At 42.4% G+C, this 25,525-nt stretch overlaps 5 protein-coding genes across 16 annotated transcripts; 1 reads left to right on the top strand and 4 right to left on the bottom strand.

The window, feature by feature from the left end:
* Nucleotides 1-323: 323 nt before the first annotated feature.
* On the bottom strand, nt 324-2,092 carry LOC112295592 (N-carbamoylputrescine amidase). Its single transcript, XM_024547378.3, has one exon. The coding sequence runs from the start codon at nt 1,999-2,001 to the stop codon at nt 832-834; it is 1,170 nt and encodes a 389-aa protein (XP_024403146.2). The 5' UTR covers nt 2,002-2,092; the 3' UTR covers nt 324-831.
* Nucleotides 2,093-6,228: 4,136 nt separating this feature from the next.
* LOC112295317 (serine--glyoxylate aminotransferase) lies at nt 6,229-8,831 on the bottom strand. The gene is made up of 5 exons (XM_024546714.3): nt 8,532-8,831; nt 7,902-8,186; nt 7,274-7,643; nt 6,921-7,131; nt 6,229-6,699 (listed from the first exon to the last, which is right to left on the bottom strand). Exons 1-5 carry the CDS (start codon nt 8,734-8,736, stop codon nt 6,562-6,564), a joined length of 1,209 nt encoding a protein of 402 aa, XP_024402482.1. The 5' UTR covers nt 8,737-8,831; the 3' UTR covers nt 6,229-6,561.
* Nucleotides 8,832-10,051: 1,220 nt separating this feature from the next.
* On the bottom strand, nt 10,052-13,975 carry LOC112295315 (uncharacterized). 5 transcript variants are annotated; one of them, XM_024546711.3, is made up of 7 exons: nt 13,735-13,975; nt 12,734-12,892; nt 12,156-12,416; nt 11,521-11,689; nt 11,060-11,391; nt 10,696-10,842; nt 10,052-10,524 (listed from the first exon to the last, which is right to left on the bottom strand). In XM_024546711.3, the coding sequence occupies exons 1-7, from the start codon at nt 13,819-13,821 to the stop codon at nt 10,432-10,434; spliced, it is 1,248 nt and encodes a 415-aa protein (XP_024402479.1). In that variant the 5' UTR covers nt 13,822-13,975; the 3' UTR covers nt 10,052-10,431. The 5 variants fall into 5 exon arrangements, with proteins under 5 accessions (XP_024402479.1, XP_090100504.1, XP_024402481.1 ...); XM_090244378.1 differs by having other exon boundaries at nt 13,794-13,950; XM_024546713.3 differs by lacking the exon at nt 13,735-13,975 and adding an exon at nt 13,027-13,716.
* Nucleotides 13,816-22,978, top strand: LOC112295314 (uncharacterized). 8 transcript variants are annotated; one of them, XM_024546705.3, is made up of 19 exons: nt 13,816-13,947; nt 14,419-14,579; nt 14,988-15,257; nt 15,441-15,597; nt 16,067-16,218; nt 16,442-16,506; nt 16,688-16,796; nt 16,925-17,026; nt 17,167-17,279; nt 17,657-17,730; nt 17,922-18,070; nt 18,160-18,233; nt 18,463-18,577; nt 18,833-18,937; nt 19,090-19,201; nt 19,383-19,452; nt 19,812-19,929; nt 20,124-20,265; nt 20,484-22,978. In XM_024546705.3, exons 2-19 carry the CDS (start codon nt 14,481-14,483, stop codon nt 22,613-22,615), a joined length of 4,158 nt encoding a protein of 1,385 aa, XP_024402473.1. In that variant the 5' UTR covers nt 13,816-13,947; nt 14,419-14,480; the 3' UTR covers nt 22,616-22,978. The 8 variants fall into 8 exon arrangements, with proteins under 8 accessions (XP_024402473.1, XP_024402476.1, XP_024402474.1 ...); XM_024546708.3 differs by lacking the exon at nt 13,816-13,947 and having other exon boundaries at nt 14,032-14,579; nt 14,994-15,257; XM_024546706.3 differs by lacking the exon at nt 13,816-13,947 and having other exon boundaries at nt 14,032-14,579; nt 15,444-15,597.
* Nucleotides 22,979-23,002: 24 nt separating this feature from the next.
* LOC112295318 (pre-mRNA-splicing factor SYF2) lies at nt 23,003-25,425 on the bottom strand. Its single transcript, XM_024546715.3, has 5 exons — nt 24,996-25,425; nt 24,457-24,686; nt 23,945-24,185; nt 23,675-23,811; nt 23,003-23,379 (listed from the first exon to the last, which is right to left on the bottom strand). The coding sequence occupies exons 1-5, from the start codon at nt 25,129-25,131 to the stop codon at nt 23,152-23,154; spliced, it is 972 nt and encodes a 323-aa protein (XP_024402483.1). The 5' UTR covers nt 25,132-25,425; the 3' UTR covers nt 23,003-23,151.
* Nucleotides 25,426-25,525: the final 100 nt, after the last annotated feature.

Below are 25,525 nucleotides of genomic sequence, written 5' to 3'. Positions count from 1 at the left end.
CAAGCTATTTTGGGATAAAACGTGCGCTGCATGTATCAAAATATGCAAAAGAAGTTACAACTGCTAAGTCGAAGGTTCAAATGATAAGAATGAGCTCCAACGCAATAGTACAATGTCACTCGCCTTCTCAACTAAAATTTTCTCAGATTTGAGCAAATTACATCTATATTGGGCTTTAAAGAAAAGATCTATTAATTAAAATCACGCAGTCTGCCAAAGTATGTCCAGTAACATCATTTACATAACCACCACAGAATCGTGAAAAACTCAAAAAGACATTTGAATCCAATCCACACGTTTCACCACGACGAACAAGTTCGACATACAATAAATCAATTGCTCTGAGGTGGTATTGCAAAATTGTTGATGACAGTGTCTTCATACAAAAAAATACTACGCTTCGTCATCCGTAACTTCACCCCCACTGCGTGAGACGCTCTGAGTTGCAATTAATTAGCAACTTCAAGGGCACATCTGTCTAGTGTGTAAATTGAACCAAAAAAATTAAAATTAAAATTAAAAGCCTAAAGAAAATCAACGACACACAAGACACTAGAACGTGCGAGTTCAAAGCAACTTCAGTCGAGAGATGAAGTGCTGCCAACCTCTACAGTTGACCATAGCTCCATCGATCAATTTCAGAAGCACTAAAACTGAATTCACAGGAAACTTCAGGGCTTCAGGAAGTTCTGGCTTTTCAAATGGTCATGTCCCTACGAGAAACTGAAAAAGGGCCTGAATGAATAACCCCCCGCCGATGAGGTGACATGTGCATCGAAACATAATCTCCTAACTTTCTCCGAAAGAAATTCAAAATTCTGGGAGCGCAGGTCACAATTGGCCATCTGATGTTAAGAGGACCTTGTAAAGCTCAGGACGGCGGTCTCTAAAGATACCCCAGCTATGGCGCTTAACCTTGATCTTATTCAAATCAAACTTAGCCACTAACACTTTCTCGCTCTTGTTGTCGGCGGACGCAACAATCTCCCCTGTTGGCCCTGCAATGAAAGATGTCCCATAAAACGCAATTTTGCTTGGCCCTCGCTCAGTTTCGATAATTTCCTGCCCAATCCGATTAGAAGCTACCAGAGGTACAAGGTTTGCGCCAGCATGACCCTGCATCACCCTCCGCCAGTGCTCGCTCGAATCCAGGTCTCCATCCTGCGGTTCTGACCCAATTGCCGTTGGATAAAACAACACTTCGGCACCCATGAGGGCCATGGCTCTGGCAGCCTCCGGAAACCACTGGTCCCAACAAATTCCGACACCAATAGTTGCAAATTTCGTCTTGAAAACCTTGAACCCCGTATCACCAGGATTAAAGTAGAACTTCTCTTGGTACCCTGGCCCATCCGGGATGTGCGACTTGCGGTAAACCCCAAGGTCCGTACCGTCAGCATCAATAACCACAATCGAATTATAGTGGGCGTTGTTCGCCTCTTCAAAGAAACTCACAGGAATTACCACTCCAAGCTCCTTCGCCAGCCTTTGCATTCGCTCAATTGTGGGGTGACCTTCCCGGGGGTGTGACCTAGCGAAGTAATCCTCTCGCTGAGCTTGGCAGAAGTAGTAACCCTCAAAGAGCTCCTGGATGAGGACTATGTTAGCACCTTGCGCGTGCGCGTCGCGCACCAGCGTCTCCGCCTTACTGACATTAGACTCCACATCGTCGGAGCAAGCAAACTGAAGAGCCGCCACACCCACGACACGGTCAGGCCCCATCGTCTCCCCCCCACTTGAGCAAGAGCACCACACTCCGCCTCCGAGCGAGAAAAACACAAAACTCAGACAAAGTCGCCGCCTGCCAATGGCATGGGCTTCAACGGCAGAGCAGACTGCAGAGCAATTAGCTTTAGGCGCTGGGATCACGACGAGCGGAGCGAGCTTGAGGCTCGCTTGGGCGAGGGGAAGGGCCGGCCGGCATGCTGGACGGTGTGGTGCATGCCCTCGCTGTTTCGCAGCCAGAGGTGACCGCCTTAACGTTATCTCCCTGGGTACCATTCCCACCGCATCGCCCCCTTGTTATGCCTCGCTCTTCCTGCTTGCAGGCTCGGAAATTCTCTGGATCAAGTTGAAAGTCAAATCTCGTGGGCTTCTCACAATCAAATCTGCTCTTGCTGGCGTCATGTTTCACTTTAGATTCATCCTTTCTTACTTTTTCGGCCCCAAGAGGGTCGGAATCGGGAGACGGAACTTTGCAGGGGTGTGAATTAATAAAAGGGGGAGACAATACCAACCGATACATCTCATTCGACGGACGATTCCGTGAACCTCAACAGTGCAGCAATGCTAAAACCGTCGCAATCGATTTCGAATGGTGGGCCTGGATTGTGGGATTCGGAGTGTTGTCGTCGCATGGCGGAATCAGCCCAGGGGGTAATGATGAACCCATCCCTCGCAGAAGCCGGAGCGCCACCTCAAGCTAGCGAGCTCTGACCGCTCTTTTCCGGAGGTTCCGAGTCGTCATCGACGAGGAGGGGGAGAATTGGACGAATGAGGAGATCGCATTCGTTGGGCCGTCTCGTGATCGGGCAAGGTCGACAAGCCTCGTAGAATCGTGTCGCAGAAACCTCCACATTTAATCGACTGGCTCCGCCATCTTGGGCCGTCAGATCGCAGCTGCCGCTCAGATGCAATATTAACCGCCGATCCGATTTCTGGGAACACAGAGAAAACGTAGGGGAACCAGGGGGCGGGCAGGTTGGATGTCGGGCAGTATGGAGAGTGGTAGGTTGAGAACTCAGAACCCATTCCTCATCGGGCCCCCACTCATCCACATTGACATGGGTGCAGAATTTTGTATAATTTTAAAATAAAACAAATAATATTTTTTAATATAAATAATTTATTTATTTTATTTTTAATTATTTTTTAAAATGTAATTTTAATTAGTAATTTGTGTGCATTATTTTAATGAACACAATATTTTTATGAATGTATAAAGGCTTCTGTCACTATTAGAGTTCTAAAAATAGACTGAGCTTAATATATTTTTTAATTCAATAGTTAATTTATTTATTATTTGAAAAAAAGTTGTATTATATATTTTAAATTGTAAAAACTGAAATACTTAAAAATACTAACATTATGTACATATATGTATGGACACACACACACACACACATATATATATATATATATATATATAGTACTCAAAACTAAGGTGTTTTGTGCATTATTATTATTTTAAAGTTGAACTATTTTGTTGTCGTAAAAATAAAACCCATTTAATTTAAATTATACTTTATTGAAATAAAATATATTGTATATTTTTTTAAAGTATCTAAATAATTATGCTTAATTCTTAAAATTTTAGTTTTATGAAATATATATTATTTATAATATATCTAATACAAAATTCAAATAATACCTAAAAAAATTATGAGTTGCAAGAGTTCTTTCTGGAAACAAAAGTATCATGTACAATGGGTGCTGTTGTGTATGACAACAAAAAAGAATTGTTTGAAGCAAGAGTGATGGTTGAAAAGTGGGATTGAGAGGCAGCCCCTGAGCAAAATTCAGAACCCATGTATGTCAATGTGGATCAGTGCGGGCACAATCAGTATTGGATTCTGAGTTCCCAACATGCCCGCTCCCGTAGTTCCTTACGTTCCCTCTCTCCGTTCCCAAAAATCCGATCAGCGGTTGAGATTTCATCTAAGCCGCAGCTGCGATCCGACGGCCCACGATGGCGAAGACAGTCGATTGAATGAGGTTTCTGCGACACGTAGTGACGAGGGTCCACAAACTCCGGATCCGTCACCAATCCTGGTCTTGGGCTTCTTCATTCACCGACGCCACGCGCTCTCCGATGCTCGTATCCGATTGTCGACGTCCACGAACAGTTTCGAGGACTATCACACGCTATTCCCTTTGATTTTGTAGGGATTTCCTACTTGACAACTGTTTGTTGATGCTTTGTTTATTCACTTTCGATTCTTCGATTTACTCAGAAAGAATGTGGGATCAATATTCTTTATTACTTACTACAGTTTGAAATTGTTGTTTTGGAAAATGTTGGAGTTACTTTTCACAAATGACTTCTTCTTCACCCATTTTTTTTTTAAGTCTTGTACGATTTTACCCTGTGTATAGTAATTTTGCTTATGAGTGATCTGTAGGAATCACAAGTTTTCTTCACTTATGAAGGTGGAGAAAACTTGAGTGACGACACTAACAGCAACATGCCATTAGATGAAGCGAACTCCTTGAATCCACGGCCGTTGTAGTCATCGGCAGGATCGAGATCATTTTTCAAGTAAAATTTCTCACCCTGGGTGTGATTATGTTATTCTGAAGGTCTTTGTTTGCCTTGACGCTGGTTTTCGGAACTGGTAGTGGTTTCAGACGTTGATCCTTTCCTGTTTATCGTGTCGTCTCATAATGAATCGAAGTCGATGGTGGAAGTTCGATATATTTGGTTGCGTTTTTCATCTCGGATTTTGACATATTGTGAAAGAAAAAGGGATACCAATCTGACCTGTTCAAGATGCTGTTCATTCGCTCTCTGTACTTTTGTCTTTTCCTTCGATTATGCAGTTGTTTTCGTGTGTTTCGGGATCGTCATTGCAAGTGAGGGCTGGAGAAAGGTACCGCTATGTTGCTCATCTTAAAGGTGAATGTTGCACTGCTATCTCTACTGGACAAGCTGGTTGATGACTATTGGTTTCTCGTGTGAAACTCTGGTGTCGAACAGAATGCACCAGAGTTTAGACAACTCGTATGAGAACAAACATCTATGCCTCTCTTGGAGCATGCAGATGTAGTCACCGTGTTGGCACCTGTAGTCTCCTAAAGCTGTTGTCTTCGGTGAGCGATCCATCATTCTCCATTCGAATTTGCTTTAGCTACAAGCGCCTTTCGACCTCCCTAATATTGAATTCACCAACCCTGATTCTCCTCTTCTTCACTGACCCCACATTGCACCATAACTTAATTGAACCACAGTGATGGAATGCGAACTCTTCTAATATTCGATAAATATTACGCGGGGTAGTGGATGACAAATGTTTCCGTAGAAGGTATACACACTGTAATACAGTGACATTTGTCCCCAAAATGTAAGCCTAGTAGCATGGTAGCATGGCTCATTATTCTCTTGCCCGTGTATTTATATCTTTGCTGTCGGATGCAGGGGGGAATGTGTCGAATTTTGGTTGTAAGAAACTCATCAAATGAGTATCCGCAGGTGTTGAGGATGCTTGAATTAGAGTACTAGTTCTAGGGGTTTAATAGTAACCTTCCATGTTTTGGTGCATGGTTAGATACTTTAGATACGATTCATATTCTACTGCTATTTTCACAGGATTGCATCACATTTTATACAGGGTTTCATAAATTCTAGACTAGAAGATCTGTGCAGGAGTAGGGGTGCATATAGTTCAGGAATGAAGGAGGTCCTCTTTGGTCCTGGTACTTCAAAACAGTGTGCGGTGAAGAATTCTTCGGATGCTTTTGACAGACTCCTCCTCCCTACCCAGTTGCGACCTGGTGTCTTTAAGTAGTATTTGAGGGATAGATCTGTTAGGAAAACCAGATATTATCACTCTGAAATTTCGAGATGGAGGAATGTTTTTACTATCAGAAATCGGTACAGTTCGATGCAACGTGTCCAAATTTTGCACTTCGCCTTCGCATATTGATCAGTTCAGTGAAGTCCCAACTTTCATTGCATGTATCTGTTGATTCACACACCACAAAACTTACGTCAATTGGGTCAGGCATCTGACGGTCGAATCTGTCGAGCGTGTGCTAAGGACGGGGATGTCACAAACAAAGCAATATTTTCGTCGATCACTACACACCCCAAGTGTAATTTTAAATAAAACTGGAAGATGCAAGTGCGTGTATACTTTGGTTGTGAAGACGGAGGAAAGAGAAATTATCTTCGTCCCATATGCTTTTTCATTTATTTCCTCGCTGCTAAGGACTACTAAGACACTTTTTGCGAAAGCAGTGGACAACTTACATTCAAACTGATGAGATAATAAAGTTCACATAGCTCTGGGCACGATGCTGATACTTTTGAGAGTTTTAAGATTTGTTATTTCACTTTCATCTACTTTTAAGATTGCAACTCACTCGCCAATCCAGGCGTTCTTTTCAACCCAAAAGTGGATTTCTAATCAGTGGTGAGTGCCATCACGTTGTTCGGATTAATCACAGTATCGGTCAACTACAGATTAAGAACCAGTCCATTGTAAGTTGTATACATTAGATGTCCGGCAATGAACGAAATAAGTGGCCATATAAATCAGGCTATTCTCAAATTACTGAGAATTCAGTTAACGCAGCAACTGAAACGTGTAACAAACTTTGGAAGTTAATCCAACAGGCTACGCCCCAAAGGAGTAGAACTGTTCGTTTATACAAATGAGATACCAGTACGTTTAGTGAGAAGTGAAGATTATCGGTACGAACTATTCGTAAAGGCGATTGAGCACTTTACGCTTCAAATAACTCGACCTTGCATACTCTTCTGGATTTTCTAAAATACGACAGCAAATGCACATCTGATGTGTCTGGATGCTTCTGCAGTCCCCAATGTCAGAGAGAAGCTGCTCATATGCGAGACGAAATCAACGGAGTCTTCTTTGCAAGGTGAGCCTGCGCTGCAGCCACGCCACTTCCTAGAGTAACTGGGTATCCAACCTCCATCAAACATAACTCAACTCCTGCCAGAGCTCCTAGCATTTGCAACTGCGCAATGACCAAATACATGATGTCATCAGTAATTGATGCACGGAAGAAGAGAGAGAGAGAGAGAGAGAGAGAGAGAGAGGAATAAATAAAATAAAATAAAAACAACTGGGCATTAGGTACATAAAAACATGCCAGGGGAACGGAGAGCAAGACTCATTCATTGGAGGCTGTGCATAGACACTACCAGTACAAGATACTAGGGTTTTGTGAAAACATACCTCGTTAACGTTTCCGAGATGTCCAATGCGGAAAACTTTCCCTGCAACTTTGTTGAGACCAATTCCAAGACTCAAGTTGTACTTCTTGTAAGCTATCTTTACAATGTCATTACTGTTGATCCATGAAGGCACAACCACTGCGGTAACAGTGTCACTCTTCCACTTGGGGTCCTGTGTACACAGAGTGAGGCCCCAGGCTTTAACAGCTTGTCTGCACAACACAACGACCACCAATGAGTATGTATGAATCGGAGAACCGCTGCACTGCAGTTTCCATAGCCGGTGTGTCAAATGAATCTCACACTCAATCAACATGTCATTTTACGTGATTCTGTTCTCGTGTGCTGGAGTACCTGGTTGCTTCACCAAGGCGACAGTGCCTAGCTATTACATTATCAAGCCCTTCTTCGTTGAGAATCATGTCCAGGGAAGCCCTGAGTCCGTATAGCATCTGGCTTGATGGAGTGTAAGGCCAATAGGTTCCCGCTTCGTAAAACTTAAGGTAATCACCCCAATCGAAGAACACGCGGGTTGACTTGGATTGCTTTGCAGCTGCAAGAGCCTTGGGACTAGCACAAACAATTCCAAGGCCGGTGGGAAGTGACAGAGCTTTCTGAGATCCAGTAAGAGCGACATCCACTTTCCAATCGTCCATGCGGAAATCAATGGCACCAATGGAGGAGACGCCATCCACCAACAACAATGCGGGGTGTCTTGCCTCATCTATGACCATCACACATCACGTTAAGAAGGATCTCCCTCAGATCTCTCAGTTGACGCAATCTAAGCGCACCCTGAGTTCTAACTTCTAGAATCAGCTGAATTCATTGATTTCGTGAGTTCATATCCTGTGATACACACTGTCTCGATCATACAACTTCTACACCATCCTAATCTTAGATGAGACATGATCATGCCTACAGATATTAGACACAAGAAGCTTACTTCGTAAACAATGCAACAAAGGGGGAGTGTGTTTACCCATAACTCTGCGAATAGCACCAATATCATTCGTGACACCAGTGGAGGTTTCGTTGTGCACCACACAGACAGCCTTCACGGAGTGAGACCAATCGGACTGCAGCTTCTGCTTCAAGTTGTCCAAATCGACACCCGTACCCCATTCACAATCAACTACATCCACATCGAAGTTGTATCGCTGCATCTGGTCAATCCAGAGGAGACTAAATTGTCCCAGACGGAAGGAGATAATCTTGTCCCCAGGTGACAATGTATTCGTCAAGGCACTCTCCCATGCTCCAGTGCCTGAGGCAACATTCAAACAACCCACGTCTGTCAAAGGAAAAGCGGGAAGATAGCCAAATTTACCATCTAGTCTTCGAGCTAGCATGACAAAATAAGCCTGTATCAACGCAAATTTGCAACAAATTGAGGGCGAATTCCTGTAACATGTAGGTTAACCATCTAGATACATCGACTTGGCAGGTGCTACAGTAGTCAGCATTATGACCCCACTATGTCAAAGACTAAATTGACTCCAATTATCACGACGCTCACTGCAGCGTAGCGAGACCAGCAATGTTTGGGGGAAGCGAGTAGCAGAACTGAAGAATTGAACCGTGTAGACCAAACAAACAGCCAATTGGGTACCTGTAGTGGGGAAGATGAAGGAGGTAGCAGTCGTGGTACGGAAGATCTGCTTCACGTCGTCAATCACAGATTTCGAGAGTTTGGGGAAGGCAGGGGAACGGTGATCCTCGTTGCTGCGGTTCATAGCCCGCAAGATGGGCTCTGGAACATTGGTCGGACCAGGCACAAACAAGTGGTTTCTTCCGGGTGCAGGGTAGTACTCCATGGCTGCTGAAACACTCACCACCACCACCACCTGGTGCGGAATCTGTCAACTGCACGTCTGATCAAGACGAAGATGGGGAGAGGAATTGTGAGGTAGATGGGAAGACTGCGCTTGATCAGGGCCAGGCGGATGTCAAGTAAGAAGCCCAAAGCGAGGTTGAGAATGTGGGGTGGCGGGGAGTCCTAAATTTTGGGATGGGGGACTTTTTTGGTGGCACTGATGAAAGTTTCAGGGACCCCGGAGCAGTTGGTTCATCCAGGATGTGAGGCCTCTATCAATTCAGTGAACCAGGACCAGAAAAAGGAACATAACGTCATCGCAGTTTCACTCTCCTTCCATGCATTTGAATTTAAGGAACTGTTTGAACCTCCGACAACTGCGGCAGGACAATTTAGACTGCTGTCACTTTGGAGATAAGAACCTTGGATTCAAGGGTTCTTGATTTTGGGGGATGGCCGTATCAGCTCCACTCCTAAAACATCGAGATATTGTTTAGAAGAAAAATTAGGTCGCTCGTTTCCCAGCTGGAATGCTCGTGACTGTGTAAAAGGAGTGGTGGCATCGGATATGACAGATGTGGAAGGAGGCCCTGATTTCATACCCAGATGAAAGTGGTTCTAAAACATTACGAAGCCGATGGACCCTTGATTTATGCTGTTTAGGGATGACATGATTTCAATCTCATTTTCCATACCCCGAATCGAATTGTGGGTGTCGTCGAATCAAAACACGTGTAGTGTATAAGATGGTTGCACAACGTCAGATGGATTTACTTCAGCGGTTTAGAAAGTAGTCAAGTTAATCAACACCGCAGCTGATTGACATACATTTCTGAGGGCGCTGTAGTCCCTCCAAACCGGTGCATTAAACTTCGAGACCATTGGCGCAATTAATCCGTAGTAATTGGCCTGGAAGTGTCAACTTTCAGTAGTACAATTCTTCACGACTAGCACCGAAATGAACGTCGTGTTCACCGACGAATGGCGAAATGGAGAGGTACCTTCTATTTAAGGAGAGCACTTTCGCATTGGATATTTATGGAAGAGAAAAAATTGGGTTTCCTGTTTTCGTTAATAAAATTCCATCTGGCACTGAAGTAAGGCAAGCTTAGATCAGCCACATAGGACCTTGAGTCACCAGATTTATGGATGAAGCACACGAGATCAATCACTAATTACCTATTAATGCATATATGATTGGAACATTTCGAAATTGATTAGCAGGGACAACGAGGATTGAATACAAAGTCTAAAATTGAAGTCATGCATGAACATGATCATGGCATCCACCCTAGATTAAGATGATGAAGGCAGTCTGCAAATGAAGAGGATCCCCGAGGGTTGATTGAAGTTCACTCATAACTACAGAGTCTCTACTAAACCAGCTACAAGTTATAGAAATAACTCTCGAGCGTGCTAAGGCTTTTTGCAAGAACAACTTTCATCCTAAATAATATAGACAAGGACCAACTCAGACCCACTAAAATGTACAAGAGAAGATCAATTGTTGGTTCAGCAGACAACTCTAAGGTCCAAGATGTGGCTTGCATCATCACATGCAAGCACAAAATCTGGAGAAACTCTACGTCATACAGAGAAGACATCAGACTAACCTGAGGTTGGATTTGCATACTGGACCTGTACGACTGATCTACGGTGAGGGTATTATTGAACATGTAAATCACCTTAGCGGCGGTCAGTTGTGGCGCCTCTTTTTCTGATTGAGAGTAGCAAAGAAGTCGTGGATATCTGCACTAGTTACCGTTCTTCCGCTTTCACCAAAAGGAGCCTGTTTGGTCATACAAAAGTCCTCCACGATTAGCCTGTGTGCGCATATCCAGCAGAATAGAGATCATACACAGAAGATATTATTAAGCGCACCAGTAAGTTATAAGATAAGAGGGGCAAGCTAATGAAAGACTAAGAAAAAACTTCTTTGCAAAAAGAACAGAGGAAATACCAGAAAGGTCTTCAATTGAGACGTCATGTCATTAAAACCATGTAGCAGCTCAATTTGTTGCACATGACCCAAGCCCTTCAACAGATCCGCTCCATCAATTTGTGCACGAGTCTCATCTCTTTTTCGTTTTGCTGAAGCTTCATAGGCCTGCAGTGCATATAGCAAATACAAATGTCGCCAAAGCTCCTAGGTTGAGATGAGTTTACAGAATGACAAAATTGGAGTTATGGTGTTCGCTAGAACATATGGAGCACAACAGAGCATTACTGAACCCATAGCAAATAACATCGAGAAGAAACACACCTAGAGAACTGACTCAGCGGACCATGTAAAAATTCAATAAAACTGTATCTATAGGCAATACCTGCAACGTATCATCTGAGTCCAAAAGGAAGTCAACCGCCCTTTCTGAATACATTCTCAAGCAGGTTGGACACCGACAAAGCTGTGTCCGCCAACTCCTCAACAGAAAGAGTGGCTGCCCTGGTTGTATAATTGCAGTTGGACCTTCATTCTTCATCCCACAAGGATGCCCATAGACAGCATCCTCATTTGCAACAAGCTCATTTTTTGTTGACTGATTCTCTTGCTTTATCACACTATCCTCTTTAGTTTCATTTGAGAGCTCTTGCAGTGCAGAATCCACTTGGAGAATCCCGTTCTCCTCTGGAACCTCACGCTTTCCATTCTCGATGCCTGTCCACAAGCACAAATGATAATGTTGATTGATAATGTAGTTGTACAATGATACATTATGTGGATGAATTGGTGAAAAGGAGTTGTTGCAATAACGCCGTGGCCGCAATGTTGCTGGTGATCGCATACCTGATCCATTCGCCTGCTCAACAATCTCCACATGGTCTGCAGATGCATCTGGTACAGCTGAGGGTGCTACCACAAAATTTGGGTACTTAAAGAGAAACGGGCATTGGGGAACACAAGACTTGCATATGAGCTCATCAAAGGTGGGTTCTCCTTCCTCGTCTCTTGGAAACTGCAACAACCATCCAAGTTTTTTCAGACGACTGATAGCTGAATGAAGCATATATTAGCAAGACGATGTCGAAACGGTATTACACTACCCAGTCGGCTAAGGCAGATGCGTATGGGTTGCAACAAAGCACATATATTTCCAGTATTAGGTTTTGACGATGAAACCAATGCTCAATCTCGACACTTTCATGTCACGAAAAATGTAACAGCCTAAATCTGGAGACCACCATCATCATCCTAGATAAATTTTTACACAATGCGAGTAGAACATTCTCCTCTCTTGATTTAAATGACACAAGGTGAATCGAAATTTGTCGGCATATTACGATTTCAAATACTGTGACTAGATTCGAATATAGCACATGGGATTATGTACTGATCTCATCCGAACAATTCTGCAGAAGGAAATCTCATCAACATTACAAATGTATCACAAAAATAACCAAATTAACAAAGGCCGTGCAGACCTGAAGAGTAGGTGGAAGTCCAAGATGCAATTCGTGAAACCAATCCTCACAAATGCAACATTGAAGCATCTCGCCTAGAGCTTCTCCTTCAGGATCTGGATGGACACGATGGCATGTACAATAAACTCCCTTAAAATTCTGGTTGTACACGTTTTCTGAGTTAACAGTCTCTTTGTCCGCCTGCAGCTTGCACATACTCTGCCCATACTTCGAGTTTCCACAATCGCACCGAAAATGTCTTCTAGTCCAGAGCTCTACTACCTGCAATAGAAACACCATTTCAATGAAGGATTATTTAATTGAATTATTCCATTAATCGGCAGAAATGTCCAGGTTAGATTGCATACAGACCTGGAGCACATACAACACAAAAAAATCACAACTTCATTGGAGTGGACTGTAGGCAAGAAAACATCAGTACGATGACGTAACATTACGAGTAGTGAACTAATCTACGTCGGGAATAGATTCTTGCAACTTGACAGAGAACTGTGCTGAAACTGACGCATTTACTAAATGGGAGCGGTGAAACGCCCCAAAGCATCAATGAAGGGTGCTGGAGGTTGTACAGAACATACTTCGTGACCATCGTGGCAAGCTAAGGAGCACGCAGTGCAGAAACCTGCGTCACCATTGGGCGTACACGTGAGGCAAGAAAAGACTGCCTGCCGTTTCATGTAACCCTGGTTGTAAGTGCACTCTTTTCCTTCATCTCCACCTAGAACCAAGTCTGCTTCCTGCAATGAGTCCAGACTGATCATCAGATTACAAAAGGAAATGTCTTGCCTCAATACACGCTGATACATATTAAAGCATGCTCATGATGCTCCTGCTTAATCTAGGATGAGTCTGCAGGGCTTGATTTATGCACCTTGCGTTGGAATTTCACAATCTGAGTAACGAGTTGCAGGGACTCATAGCCAAGGGTGGGTACCAGATGAGTACCGTGTACAGCGCTTTCAAGCCAACTTTTCTAAGCAAAATAGCTATATACAATCTGGGCATCTGACATTAGTGCTAAGGACGACCACTCCTGCATTCTCCGACAGCCATCCAACCCTTGAGGAAGACATAACACGAAGGTATCCCCAAACCCCAAACGGTTCAGACAAATACAATCGAATAAAGAAACCAAATATTCACATAAACAATTCAGACAACTGCCAATAACACCGAATGCATCCCTCCCCGAGACAGAGACAGAGGAAATAATTTGGACACACAGGGAGATAACCCACCATATATGCAACAACTCTAGCACGTTATCTCCGAGTGAATTATCAAGATGAGAGAGCATGAAACCCTAGTTGGTGTCGTGCCCATGACCCTACCTTGCCGTCAAGATTCTCAATGTTCGAGAGGAACACTCAATCTCTTCGACACAACAACTATATTCCAGCATTATCAATTTTGCTATCTGACACATAGCCCGGCACTGAAAAGCGAATTACCACGCTTGACAAAAAAAAACAAATTGACATGCAAACAAAAGCTATAACTTCCTAAAAGACACCCGGTATACAAAACCCATCAGCAGGAAGGTCTATACAGGCAAATCTGAGAGAAACACACAACATACCAGTTCCACCTCCTCCACTCTGGCCATGTACTCATCCAAAGTACTGACATACTCCTCACCGTTCTCATCACCGTCAATTTCAACCATCTCCAGACCGTGATATTGCCAACGAATTCAGAACCGCCACGAAATCCCACCGCACGTACTAACTTCAGTTGATCCCGCTAATCGAGTGCAAGACAGGAAATAGATATATGAGGAGAGTGCGGCAGAGTAAAGACAGAGCCGTTTGCTACTCCCGCCAATATTGTTTCTCATACGGGATATGTATACGAATGGTGTATGTATTTTTATACATACATAGAGATACGTCGACACATGCTGGGTTCGGGGGTTAGGATGTTGTGTTTCTTGTGGTCCCCTGTTTTACATACTGTTTTGTACACATTGTTTCTTGCAGGAGTCTCAGATTTCACAGCTAAGACCACTGCATGAGTTCTGAAAATATTTTCATGATGTGTAGTCAATAACAGAAAATATTTAATTCCGGGATCATTCTAGGATTCATGAATAAAACGTTGTATTGAATTAGGGCATTGTTGACTTCTTTTTGATGAACAAGAGAAATAGATCAAGATAGGAAAGTAGGGACTTAGATAGTTTATCGAGGTTTACTACATTTTTGCAAGTGTCTCTCATTGAATTTCTTCGTGCTAAAATGTGCTGCTGATGTCTATGCATAAGAAATGCGATCCGACATTGATTGAAGCCTGCGGTTCAAGACAGTGAGAGCGGTGGTTTTGGAAATGGAGGTAGACAAGCCGTGTGGAGAATTCTCAAAAGAAGAACTGCGTAGACAGCTTTACACTTCTTTGCAATCCGCTGGCGTTCTGGACTCTATGAAGGTATGTTGTCTCCTTTTCATGTATTGGACTCATCAACCAAGGAGCGCAGCGACCTAGTACTAGCAAACAGCAGGGCCATGAAGTAGCCCTAACACAAGCTTCCGAAGAAATGCAAACGTATAGACGTTTCATTTTATTTTATTTATTTATTTTTTTTTTCTATATTTATGCCCTTGGTGAACGGTCCTGGATTTGTATCCACTCGAAATGAAAGCCCGATGTCTTTATTGTAGTTTTTCTATCTCTTCACTGAAGTGGTTAGATTGTTCAAATTCTCTGGAGGAAATTCTATCGTCGTCTTAATGCACTGCGGAGTAAAAGCAGTGCATCACGTTGTCAAAATTAATTTTCGCTTTGTGCATGGACTTAGTCCAGGTTCTTGAACAAATGTTGATAACTGGTGCGTAGGGCCAGCTGAGAGCTCGCCTGCTTGAACACTTGAGGCACAGCAATGGAGTCTCTATTGAGCCAAAGAAGAAGCAGTCGAAACCTTCCTTAACAGATAGACTGCTAAGCAGCTTGTTTCTTGATTATCTGGAATCGAATAGGTTCACCTTCACCATCTCTATGTTCATGCCTGAAAGTCAAATGGCCTCATGGCCGCCATTCTCTTACGAAGAGATGCTGGAGCAATTACACTTGGATCCCTCCTCCGACCTACACGTTCGTCTGAAACTTGTATAGTATTTCTGGCCTTGCATCTTCGAAATCCTCACACATATCTCCATGGTTGTGATTTTGTGCTCTGCAGAACACTTTTTTGCTGTCATTCTGGATCTCCTTCATATGTAATGAATTGCAACACTACTCTAAAAATGTGGAATGATTAGATCTTGACGTAACAGCAAATACATGGATCAGCAGGGCGGAGAGGAGAGAGAGTGTCTAGCGCGCCAAGTAGTGACGTTGTTACAGCAATTGGCCCAGCGTAGTTGCATTCAGGATGTTTCGACGCAAACTTCCCCAGCCGAAGTTTCCAATCAAGCTACACGAACCTTCACGAGTCCTAAAGAACTTGGTACAATTTCTTGGGACTCATTCCCAGTTGTTACTCGTATTGCTAGCAGTATACAATTTCATTTCTCGCTCATTACGTCTGAGAATTTACTTTGTGCTCATTACCTGTAGTTTCTTTATATCGAACTTTACTTGATTGCTTAAGGCTGCATACTTTTTATATGAATGATTTTGGGAAAGTGCAAATACATCGCTTGGACAAATCAGCCTGTAGTAATGTTTCAACAATTTAATTAGCTTTACTGTTGATACTCATAGATTCTTGAGAAGCATCCGTGAGAAGGAGTCTCAAGTCGAACCTCCAACGTCCATAGATCTCATCAGGAGTAGTAGAATGAAATTATGATTCTGTTACCCCCATGATTTCATAAGGCGTGCCCCGAAAGTAATAGATTCTTCCTAATTCGATTGATATCCATAAGAATAGCTTCACAATCAATGATCTTTTCAATCTTCATCGTCTGACACAGAGAGGTCGATAAAGGAAGTTGAAGACACATACACTAGAAAGAGGGAAGCGCTTGAAGATCAGAGAATGTTACCATATCGTTCTCTTGAGGCCAAGATAAATGTTCTACATCAAGAGTTTGATGCCCGAGTGAATGCAGAGGTGGTATTGCAGGTTCGAGACCTTCTTCCAGTATTCATAGTCGTGAAATTTGATCATGAACAAGAACTATATAATTGCTAACTGCACAGCACAGGTCTAACAACCAAAAGAAGTAATTATAATTAGATAAGTGCCTCATCGATATTCATGAACTGAACCTTGGTCTCAAACTATACAAACTATTTAAAATAAAAATACATACAGCTCCTTCTCACAGTCCTTCGACGATCTTCAGGTAAGTCGTATTCGAGATTATGAGATAAATGCTGCAAGAATGGATGAGGCTACACGTTACCGCAGGTTTGTGCTCTCCAGTTTAATTAACATGTTGCTAGTTTAGAACCCACGCCATAATTGATATGTTTCCACCTGGTTGCCGCTCTTGAAGGGTACTGCATTAATACTTGAGAAATGTGAAAGATTCTATTTTTGAAGGAACAGGGTACTCCTTCGTGTTTATACCTGACTCCTCTGAGTACAGGCAATTGGCTAGAGATCGAGAGGAGTTGGAAGATATTCACAAGTCCCGTATGGACCGCGTAAAGGCTCGTGAAGAATCTCTGCTTGGGCGTGTGCTGTCCAAAGAAAAGGTTGTACTTTGTAATTCCTCCTAAAATGCTCGGTCAGATTCATTTGCCCATCCTTGTTGTATGCTTACATGATTGATGAATGTCTACCTTCGAAAAGTCATCTGACAAGGATCTAGTGCACAATACAGGCTATTGAAGCATCAGCGTATGAGCAACGTCAAAAAATACTGACCGAAATTACCAGTCTCCGGGAACGCGAGAACAAGCTTAGACAGTTTAAGGAGTCGCAGGTTGAGCCTACAAATTCAAAAGATTAAATCATGTAGAACTCCATCGTGTCATCTTGCATTTCCAACTGATCATGATGGTTGAGTATTGTTAGTTTTTGTAAATTTCAAGTACTATTTTGATAGTGTGGACATGTAAGCAGGAGAGACGCAAGGAAAAGTTGGACGAGCGGGAGCTGTTGCTAAAGGCTAAAGAAGAGGAGGTGGCGTGTGAGCGCAAAAGTCTTTACGACCAAGCTGACAAATTAGCAACTTCGTTTGTCACTTTTCCTTTCACAATGGCCATAGGAGCTTTTGATACATGTATATAACTTTGCGTTGTGATCGAAGTAGAAAGTGACACATATCAATCTAAGGAGTATCAAGTATCATAGAGAAAGATCACTTTTGAAGTAACTAGTAGTGTACGGTATTTCATTTAATTTTGGTCAAATAAGGTTCTGGATGGCGAATGACGTGCGAGTTCTTTTCGCGCTGAAGGTCAATCATGATTTGGAAGAGAAGTTGAGCATAAAAGAAAAACTATATATCTAGACTTAAATTTGTAGATTTTCAGAATGAGCGTTACATTGTAGTCAAAAAGGGTATCAATTGGAAAATATTCTTTTGTTGTTAACCGTTCTGGTATTATAGGAGGAGCAAAGAGCTGGAAGAGCAGTTTAGGGAACTCTGTGATCGTCTCCACCATGATCGAAATGTTCTTGAAGGTACCTGATCCTTAACCTAATAAAACTCTGCCTGGCTCGTTCTGAAAGTTATACTCTGAGTGTTTCTTGGCACAGTTTCTAATCTTGCAAAGTGGAAGGAGGATCCGCAACCTTACATTGTGCAAAGTGAACTGGTTTGTTAGCTCTGGATTACATTACGTGTTGATCGCGTATGTATGACGTATGAACAGCTGAACGAGAGCAGATGAAAGAGGAAAAAGTTGCCATGGCTATTGAGCTTGCGGCGACAAAGAGTGAAAAGGAACTTATACAAGCGCTTCACCGTCGCTTGAGTATAGACGAGGATCAGAGGTTGAATAAAAGCAAGATCATTAGAGAGGTTTCTCTACCTCATACTTCGATCGTCTAACTCTTTCTCAACATCCGTCATTGTTGTACTATAAATTCACGTAATCACACCATCTGCAGTTGGAGGAGAAAGTGAAGCATTTAGAGGAGATAACAACGCAGAAGATTTCTGTGGTCAACATTCCAGATCAGCGGTTTGTGTGGTTGCACCTTCCAAAATAACACGTGTTTTTCAATTGTTCATTGAATTCTGTTATACATTGACGGTGGCTGAAGTAGCACAATGTCATTCAATATGTTTAAAAATTATGGTCCCCATCTTGATAATTAGAGACCCCATAACCCTTGAGATGTTAAACTATCTGTGTACTTGTAATGTGATCATGACTTACTGAAGCTTTGATTTTGTTCCTTGGGCCCTAGTTTCAGCTTGGAGGAGCAATTGCAGGAAATGCAGGTTAAGCTTGAGCAAGAACGACTACAACGAGAACAGAGCGAGAAAGCAAACAAGACACTTGAGCACAAATTACAGCAAAAGGTCAAACTCGTTTGAAATAGTCGTTATAATAGTTGGTTAGAAATTTAGATGTCAACTTGAAATTTTAGTCCATTAAGTAGCTAGATAGCTGTATCATTGTTTCATTATCCTGTATATTAAGTCACAGCTTCAGAGGATAGGGTAATAGAAATAGAAGGGTTTTAATTAACAGCATCTTGTTATCTACATGTTAGATGAGTGCCTTCATCCTTTTTACTAGGCATAATGGTCTGAAAATGGTCTTGCTCGCAACAGGAAATGAAGCTACAGCTCTTAGGGGCTGAAAAAGAGAAGTTGACAACTAGGCACAAGAAACTTCTCCTGAAGATTAATCAACTTGAGACACTCATTAAGAACGCTGTATTCTCTACATACACATCGTCCTTTTCAACAATTCTTACACCACACATTCAAAATGCTTATTTTATGAATAAATTCAATTAAAAGTCAAATAGAATAATTTTGATACTCAAGATGCATTCAACTTCAGTTGGTATTGGTTGTAAATGTAGCAAGAGGAGAAAGACCACGCAATCCATGATTTAGAGGTACTTGGAAATCACCAAATGTCCCTCAACAGAGAGGTTCTTGAAACCACCACGCCCTTGAGAAAGGCTCAACAAGGTACAAAATGTAGTTGCAAGCCTCCAAGTATCCACTGCCTGATAATCTGTGCAAATTTTTTATGTGCATTGCATAAACGTCCTCATTCCGGGATAGGTTTTAGATAAGAGTTATGCTTATAGAGCTCACATTTCTCTTATGTATTTCTAGTATGAGGTGGCTAAACTTTGTTTTTCTATAGCTCTAGAGGCTGAGCGATTGGAACATTGTGCACTGCGGTCCCATGTGAACGCTGGTATCCCTTCTATCAGGTCTGTTCAGTTTTTGATTCCAGCAGAAATTTCATTAAAAAAGATTCTCTACCCTGTTTCACCTAGCATTTATGTAGGTCACTTACCTAGCTATCTTACCACGTTAACCTATATGAATCGCGTAACCATCAATAAACAGTAATAATAACAGCTCATGCCCGAAGTAAAATAGGTTCCAGCATGTGAATGCTGATCAAATCAAGCACAATAGGTCATCACATGAATTCTGTTAAGAAATAATTTATGTGGAAACTGGTGTATTAGTTCCTGTAGTATTCAATGTCACAGCTGATCACATGTAAAATTTTCGTTTTACTGCTTCTTGGTAATCGTTTGATGAACACAATTCATGTTTGCAGTGTGGCTCCTGAAAGACAATTTGCCTCTGAAGCCAAAATTGAGCTTAACAATTACTCATTCGACCAAAATTTAAGTGCCGATGATGACTTGAGAAAGAAATGGGTATCCTCTCGAAAGGTATTGTTCGTTACCCAGGCACTTGAAATTTTTCGGATTAGACTGATTATATTTTCTTTTCCGATTACTTGTAAGTGAAGGTGCCGTGACAATCTTTCATTTATGTTCAGTATCCATTGAATGTGAAGTCTACTTATCGAACATTTTGAACATTTTGCCGATCATCTAATGTGCTCTCACGATTTCGCAAACAGAAGCCAGACAGAGAATCACATGATTTGTGGACGCAATTGCTTTCAGAAAATGCAGCCAAGAAAGCTGCTCTTGATAAGGATCTTGATGGCATGCCAGTCAATCATGTCCCAATATCCACAATGTCAAAGTCGTTCTCTTCAGGTAAGTTTCCTTCCTCAGTTCATGTGTAGCAGATTACTTTCTCTGATACATATTTATACATAAATATTCTCAAATGAACACGCTTTGTTACAAACTTAACAGTAACTCTTTCATGGTCTTTTAATAATTCGCTAATAAGCACATTGGACATTTTATGACAGTCAAGTGTTTTTGATGCTGTGATATGACATTCATAACATGCCAAATTACTCCTTCAGGGTATAATTACCCGATTTTGGAGTTTCATGATCACGGCTTACTGAAAGAACCAAACTATGGAGGGCATAAGGATGTCACACTGAGTCAGACTGTTGAGACAAGAAATCAATCAGACCATGACACTAGGAAACTAAGCAGAACTAGGACTAGGTTTTCACCAGAGCCAAGCACTCTGAGCACTGAGGAATCGCGGTGGGAAATGAACGATGGAGCCAGAATCCTTGATCCAAATGACATGAATGGCTGCAGATCCATTACTTTTAAGAAAATGAACGCTGAGAAAGGAGGTAACACATCAGCTACCGAAGCGGAAGTGCTCATGGAAACTGGCATCCTTGACGAATTTTTTACGAGATCTTGGGATCCAGAAAAGTACGATGAGAGCAGCTACGAGGATGCAGTTCCTAGCTGGAGGAAGACATACCGCTCAGACAATAAAAGGTATGCTGGCTGGAACAGCGGCTACGAGGAATCAATGGGCAATCTGCGGAGCGTGGTCACAAACCTCGGGAATGATACAAGTGAAGCCGACATTGGTGTTCTTAGCTCTAGTAAAGCTCTAAAAAACGCATGGAACCACAGCCATGACCACAGCCCCAGGTGCTCAGATAGCATTCTTCATTGGGAGATAGCGAGCCACCAATGGGAAGAGAAACCGCCAGCAATTTGTGATTATCAAGAGTTGTTGAGCGGTGTGAATGGCTTCCAAATCACCTCCGGGAATCAATGTGTAGATATTCTAGAAAAGAAAACCCCTAACATTCAGAATATAGAAAGTAAGATATTTTGTTTAGAATCAAAACAAGAGACCGATAACACTACAAGCCATGATTTTGTCAATCGTGATTGCGTTGGGGACGAAGACACATTGATAGTACGGAGTATCACGGTTGTTACTCATACACAAAAAGTCAATGAGCACATAAAAAGTCAAGAAAGAGGAAGTTCTCGGAGTCTATATTTGGGCGAAAAGGAGGAAAACACAAGTGATAACCTGGAATCAGAGGAAGACTCGAGTCGAGATTCATTTTCGTGTAAGTGTATGTCGAGTTTGAAACATGACTTAGAATCATTAGAGGAAATTTCCATGCGCGATGATAGTATGCCACAAACAGGTTCTCATATCAGGTTTGACCAGGAGCAACCTCTTGATTACGCATTTGAGGGGCTCCCTAAAAAGTTGACAATGATGCCTGAGATGAGTAGCGAGCTATCACTGAGCCGGTCAGGTGAGATTGTGGGCAACATTAGTGAGATCATAAATTTTGAAGAGGACAAGACGAGTCAAGAAAATCGATCAACTGAGGAAAATCAAGGAGAAACGGATACAACAGATAAAGTTCAGCTACTCCTAAATCAATCAGTGTCGTGGGATTCGCTTGGAGGCGATGAGCTCATGAAGCTGTCGAAACTACCTCTTCATGACACGCACACAATTGAAAACTCAAGGACCTCTATCGTAACGAGAAAGCAGGAAGTGCTGGTTGACCAAGAAAGTACGAGACTTACGGATCGGATGAGTGGTCTCAAAAATCATCCAATTCTTGCGCTGGCCATAAGGAACAATCAAATAGTGAAACTTGGACCGCAAAATGAGTTTCAGAATGGAGAAAAGGCCAACTCGATCATCGGCCAAAGTGATGCAGAAGTTATGAGCAGCAATTCTGCTACTGATGAAAAGGAGTGCTGCTATGTGGTAGGGCCAGAAGTTGACGAAAAGATTTTCATACCAGATGCACCAGACCCTACTCACACTCCATCTTCACTGAGAAAGCCCCAAACAAGTAGTGAAGAGTCGACCTACAAAGGTGACAGCTTTGAGGATGAAGAGAGCGAAGTCGACCAAGAACAGGCTTACTCTGAAGAAAGCTGTACAAATATGAGTATGAGGATGTCGAGTGTACAAGCTCCAGATGTACTTGCTCTAGAAACGAATGAGCAAGCCTCCCTCAGAACCAATACCAAGATTGAAGGCAATGAAGGGTCTTCAGAGAACTGGGAGGGCGAGTCAGAACAAAGCTCGTACAGTATAGAAGAGGACGACGCGATAACGGATTCAGTCGAGTGGCTCGACACACACGTGACACAAGAAACAACTCAATTGATGATCCACCAAGTAGCAAACAAATAAACAGAGTTCCTTTGAAGCACATTTTCCTACATCAGACAGAAAGTAACTTGACAAATACACCAGCAACAAAACCTGTTTCGATGACTAGCAACAACTGTCCTTCCTGGTCTTTCCAAAGAGTTAAGTTTTTCGCCTCCACGTAAAGAAGAGGAAAAAATAAAGTAAGTCAAAATAGCTAGAGCTGTTGCTCAATGTAAGACTGGTGCAGCAAGACCTTCAGGCGAAAAGAATTACGCAGAATGTGAATCGAAGCAGCATAACCAGCATTACTCCGCAACTGTTTCTCGCTTCGTCAAAGACCACTAGTAAAAACAGACGCAAATAAAGCTGCACCCAAACAGGTAATGCAGCTGTTTCAAAGTATGATGTGGGATTCCAATGCACGAGTGTGAAAATCTGAATTTAATGTAAACAGGCAGAACCGCCGAACATGATACAAGAATGTTGAGCATGACTGATCATGTTCCACATTGAAAAACCGAAACCAAACGATTCGGCATAAGCCCATCATATAGTAGAGGCTAAACGTTGATTGGTCAGTCAGGTAGAGCAGTCCCACGCTCCAGGTTGTTCTTAATTTCCACAGTGTATTTTCCAAATGCTCTTTCGATCTTGCGATTGAAATGCTCATTCCGATCATTAATAGAGTCGATATCCCGTTCATCATGAAATTTACGACGCCGACTGAACTCCTTCCGAGCTTTCCCTCTTTCATCCAGTTCTTTCACCATCCTATCAATGTTCTCTTCCGGTACCTCAACTTGCTGAACAGAAAAAGGAATCACAAATTAAATATCAGTAGTGACTCGCAAAATACTCCGACATGCTCACCATCAAGTGAATTCACGTGTAGGCATCATTGTCATCAATATTGATTCAATGCAAAATAATAAATAAATAAATAAATAAATAAATAAAAGGCTGGTGTATGAGAGAGTGCGACGTTTTCACTCATGCAAAAGTTGACATAACAAGACAGACCTAAACACAACACAAAATGTTACTTGAAGTAGTAATAAATAATAGTCATGACGGTGTTATACGGCGGTAATTCAGTACCTTTCCATACTGAAGACTAGCCCCATCACGGTAAAAGTCGGGATCTGCTTCACGTGCTTTCGCGTATTCCTCAGGATTCACTACGATATTTTTCGTCCGTTTTTTATACCCATTGTACAAGGATTTTTGATTGAACACTGCCAGAAGATAGCAAATCGGTTCAGCCACACTGAAAACTCATGCTATTCCACTAAAATTGTTTTAAAAAACTAGCTCGATGACACCTTGAATAACAATATTCGCAATAAGAACAGAATGTATGAAGCTTACCGTCCCATCCAAATGGTGCAGGTTTCTTTTCCCACTTCTTGTACTTGCCCTCTGCATCTTCCTGAGTGTCCAGCATGTAAGCCTTGGACATATCGAGACCATTAGCTTCTAGTTGCTTTCCTACCTTTCTCTTCTTCTCCTCAAACCACTTCTGCTTAGAAACACCTCTAGTCTCTTCGGGGGCATCCTCACGTTTCTTCTCGGCTATTATCGCAAGCTGATTATCTTTCCGTGCCTGGTTCTGTGCCAAAAAACCGATGTCAGCATTAGCAAATGCGAGGATAAACGCGACGGCTCCAAATCATAAAAAAGATATACTCAGTTGTGAAAACTGGACTAGCAGAAGATATTGAAAGTGACTGCGTCACACAAACAATCTGGAAGCACCTCTAACAGATATGAAACATTTCTGAATCGTCGAGAACCAAAATCGATCTGAAAAAGACGTTTCTTACCTATGTAGAGCTTGTGAGTATCTTAAAACATCGCTGAAATAGCAGAAACATACTTACCAGCTTCAAACGCAAGTCAAATAGCTTTTTTTGGGTGGGAGTCATAGCGGCATAGGCTGCCGGGTCAATTCCTGAATCCTCTGGTTCATTGACTACAACGGTAGTATTCTGTTCTGAGACCTCCGACTCAACGTTGGCCGCGTCATTCCCTGAATGTCGACCTCTAAGAATTATCCTAGGTTCAGCTTCCTTTCCAAATGATGTAGGTAGTTCCGCATCTGACAGTTTCACTGCAACAGCAGAATTCAGTAACCTCCATAATCATACATGAAAAACTCTAAATACGAAAACGAAGAAACCTACAAGGCTACAAACTATGCTAAAGCGGCAAAATAAAAATAAATAAAAAATAAAACATTCAGACTGAGAAAAATTCGAATCCACACACCTGAGCAACCCATGCTACAAAAAAATTGTTTTAAAAACATATAAATAGAGCAATTTACTGAAGCGAAAACCCTAAACTGAAAAAAATTCCGGCTAGGGCTCAGTTTGATTTAAGAAAAACCAACTCTGCTCAATCTACTCCAAAGAATTACCATCAGCTGCAGCAACAGCACTGTTAGATGTGCGCCCTTCTGCGATCCTCCGATAGCAGTACTCGCTGCACTCATGAAACGGATTCCCTGAGTTTATGCAAGTCGGGTGCGCCTTGGGAGCCACGGCTGTCGCCATGTCCACTTCCGAATACAAACAAGCAGCACGAAACTCAACCGTCCAGTCCACCAAAAAACGCAACAGGCACCTTGATTTTCCTCACGACAAATATCAACAATGTGGTGAGCCTATTTGCAAGTCACGCTCCCGTACTAACTAACTCCACCATGGTGAAATAATGCTCTCATCGTAATGCTCATCGTAATGCACAGCGCTTGATGCAGCAGCCCACGAAGTGTACTACCACAAGATCCTCCTCCGAAGAGACCCTAAAATTGGAGAAGCTCCAGCGAGCGACGTTGCGAGACTGTTACCCTGTGCTACAATACAGACGCTCAAAGGAAAGGGCTCATTGCTCCAGCATTCTTTGCTGCGGTCACGGGCCCGGGGAACTGAAGACCGCGCTTGGGAG

The sequence above is a fragment of the Physcomitrium patens genome, chromosome 18 (genome assembly GCF_059467195.1).
Source record: "Physcomitrium patens ecotype Gransden chromosome 18, ASM5946719v1, whole genome shotgun sequence".
NCBI lineage: Eukaryota > Viridiplantae > Streptophyta > Bryopsida > Funariales > Funariaceae > Physcomitrium > Physcomitrium patens.
Note: the sequence above shows the minus strand (reverse complement) of the source record. Positions and strands in the feature narration are given on the sequence as shown.

Bases quoted from the DNA above. Each gene is read 5' to 3' on its own strand.
- LOC112295592 (XM_024547378.3), bottom strand. From the start codon at position 2,001: ATGGTACCCAGGGAGATAACGTTAAGGCGGTCACCTCTGGCTGCGAAA.
- LOC112295317 (XM_024546714.3), bottom strand. From the start codon at position 8,736: ATGGAGTACTACCCTGCACCCGGAAGAAACCACTTGTTTGTGCCTGGT. The intron at 8,187-8,531 runs GTACCCAATTGG...ATGTTGCCTCAG, and splicing joins CTTCATCTTCCCCACTACAG to GCACTGGAGCATGGGAGAGT. The intron at 6,700-6,920 runs GTATGTTTTCAC...GTCATTGCGCAG, and splicing joins ATCTCGGAAACGTTAACGAG to TTGCAAATGCTAGGAGCTCT.
- LOC112295315 (XM_024546711.3), bottom strand. From the start codon at position 13,821: ATGGTTGAAATTGACGGTGATGAGAACGGTGAGGAGTATGTCAGTACT. The intron at 12,417-12,733 runs GTATGTTCTGTA...TTTCTATTGCAG, and splicing joins CTTGCCACGATGGTCACGAA to GTAGTAGAGCTCTGGACTAG. The intron at 11,690-12,155 runs GTCTGCACGGCC...TGGTTGTTGCAG, and splicing joins GACTTCCACCTACTCTTCAG to TTTCCAAGAGACGAGGAAGG.
- LOC112295314 (XM_024546705.3), top strand. From the start codon at position 14,481: ATGGAGGTAGACAAGCCGTGTGGAGAATTCTCAAAAGAAGAACTGCGT. The intron at 16,797-16,924 runs GTTGTACTTTGT...TGCACAATACAG, and splicing joins GTGTGCTGTCCAAAGAAAAG to GCTATTGAAGCATCAGCGTA. The intron at 18,234-18,462 runs GTTTGTGTGGTT...CTTGGGCCCTAG, and splicing joins GTCAACATTCCAGATCAGCG to TTTCAGCTTGGAGGAGCAAT.
- LOC112295318 (XM_024546715.3), bottom strand. From the start codon at position 25,131: ATGGCGACAGCCGTGGCTCCCAAGGCGCACCCGACTTGCATAAACTCA. The intron at 24,687-24,995 runs GTAATTCTTTGG...CTGCTGTTGCAG, and splicing joins TGCTGTTGCTGCAGCTGATG to TGAAACTGTCAGATGCGGAA. The intron at 24,186-24,456 runs GTAAGTATGTTT...TTTTTGGCACAG, and splicing joins TTGACTTGCGTTTGAAGCTG to AACCAGGCACGGAAAGATAA.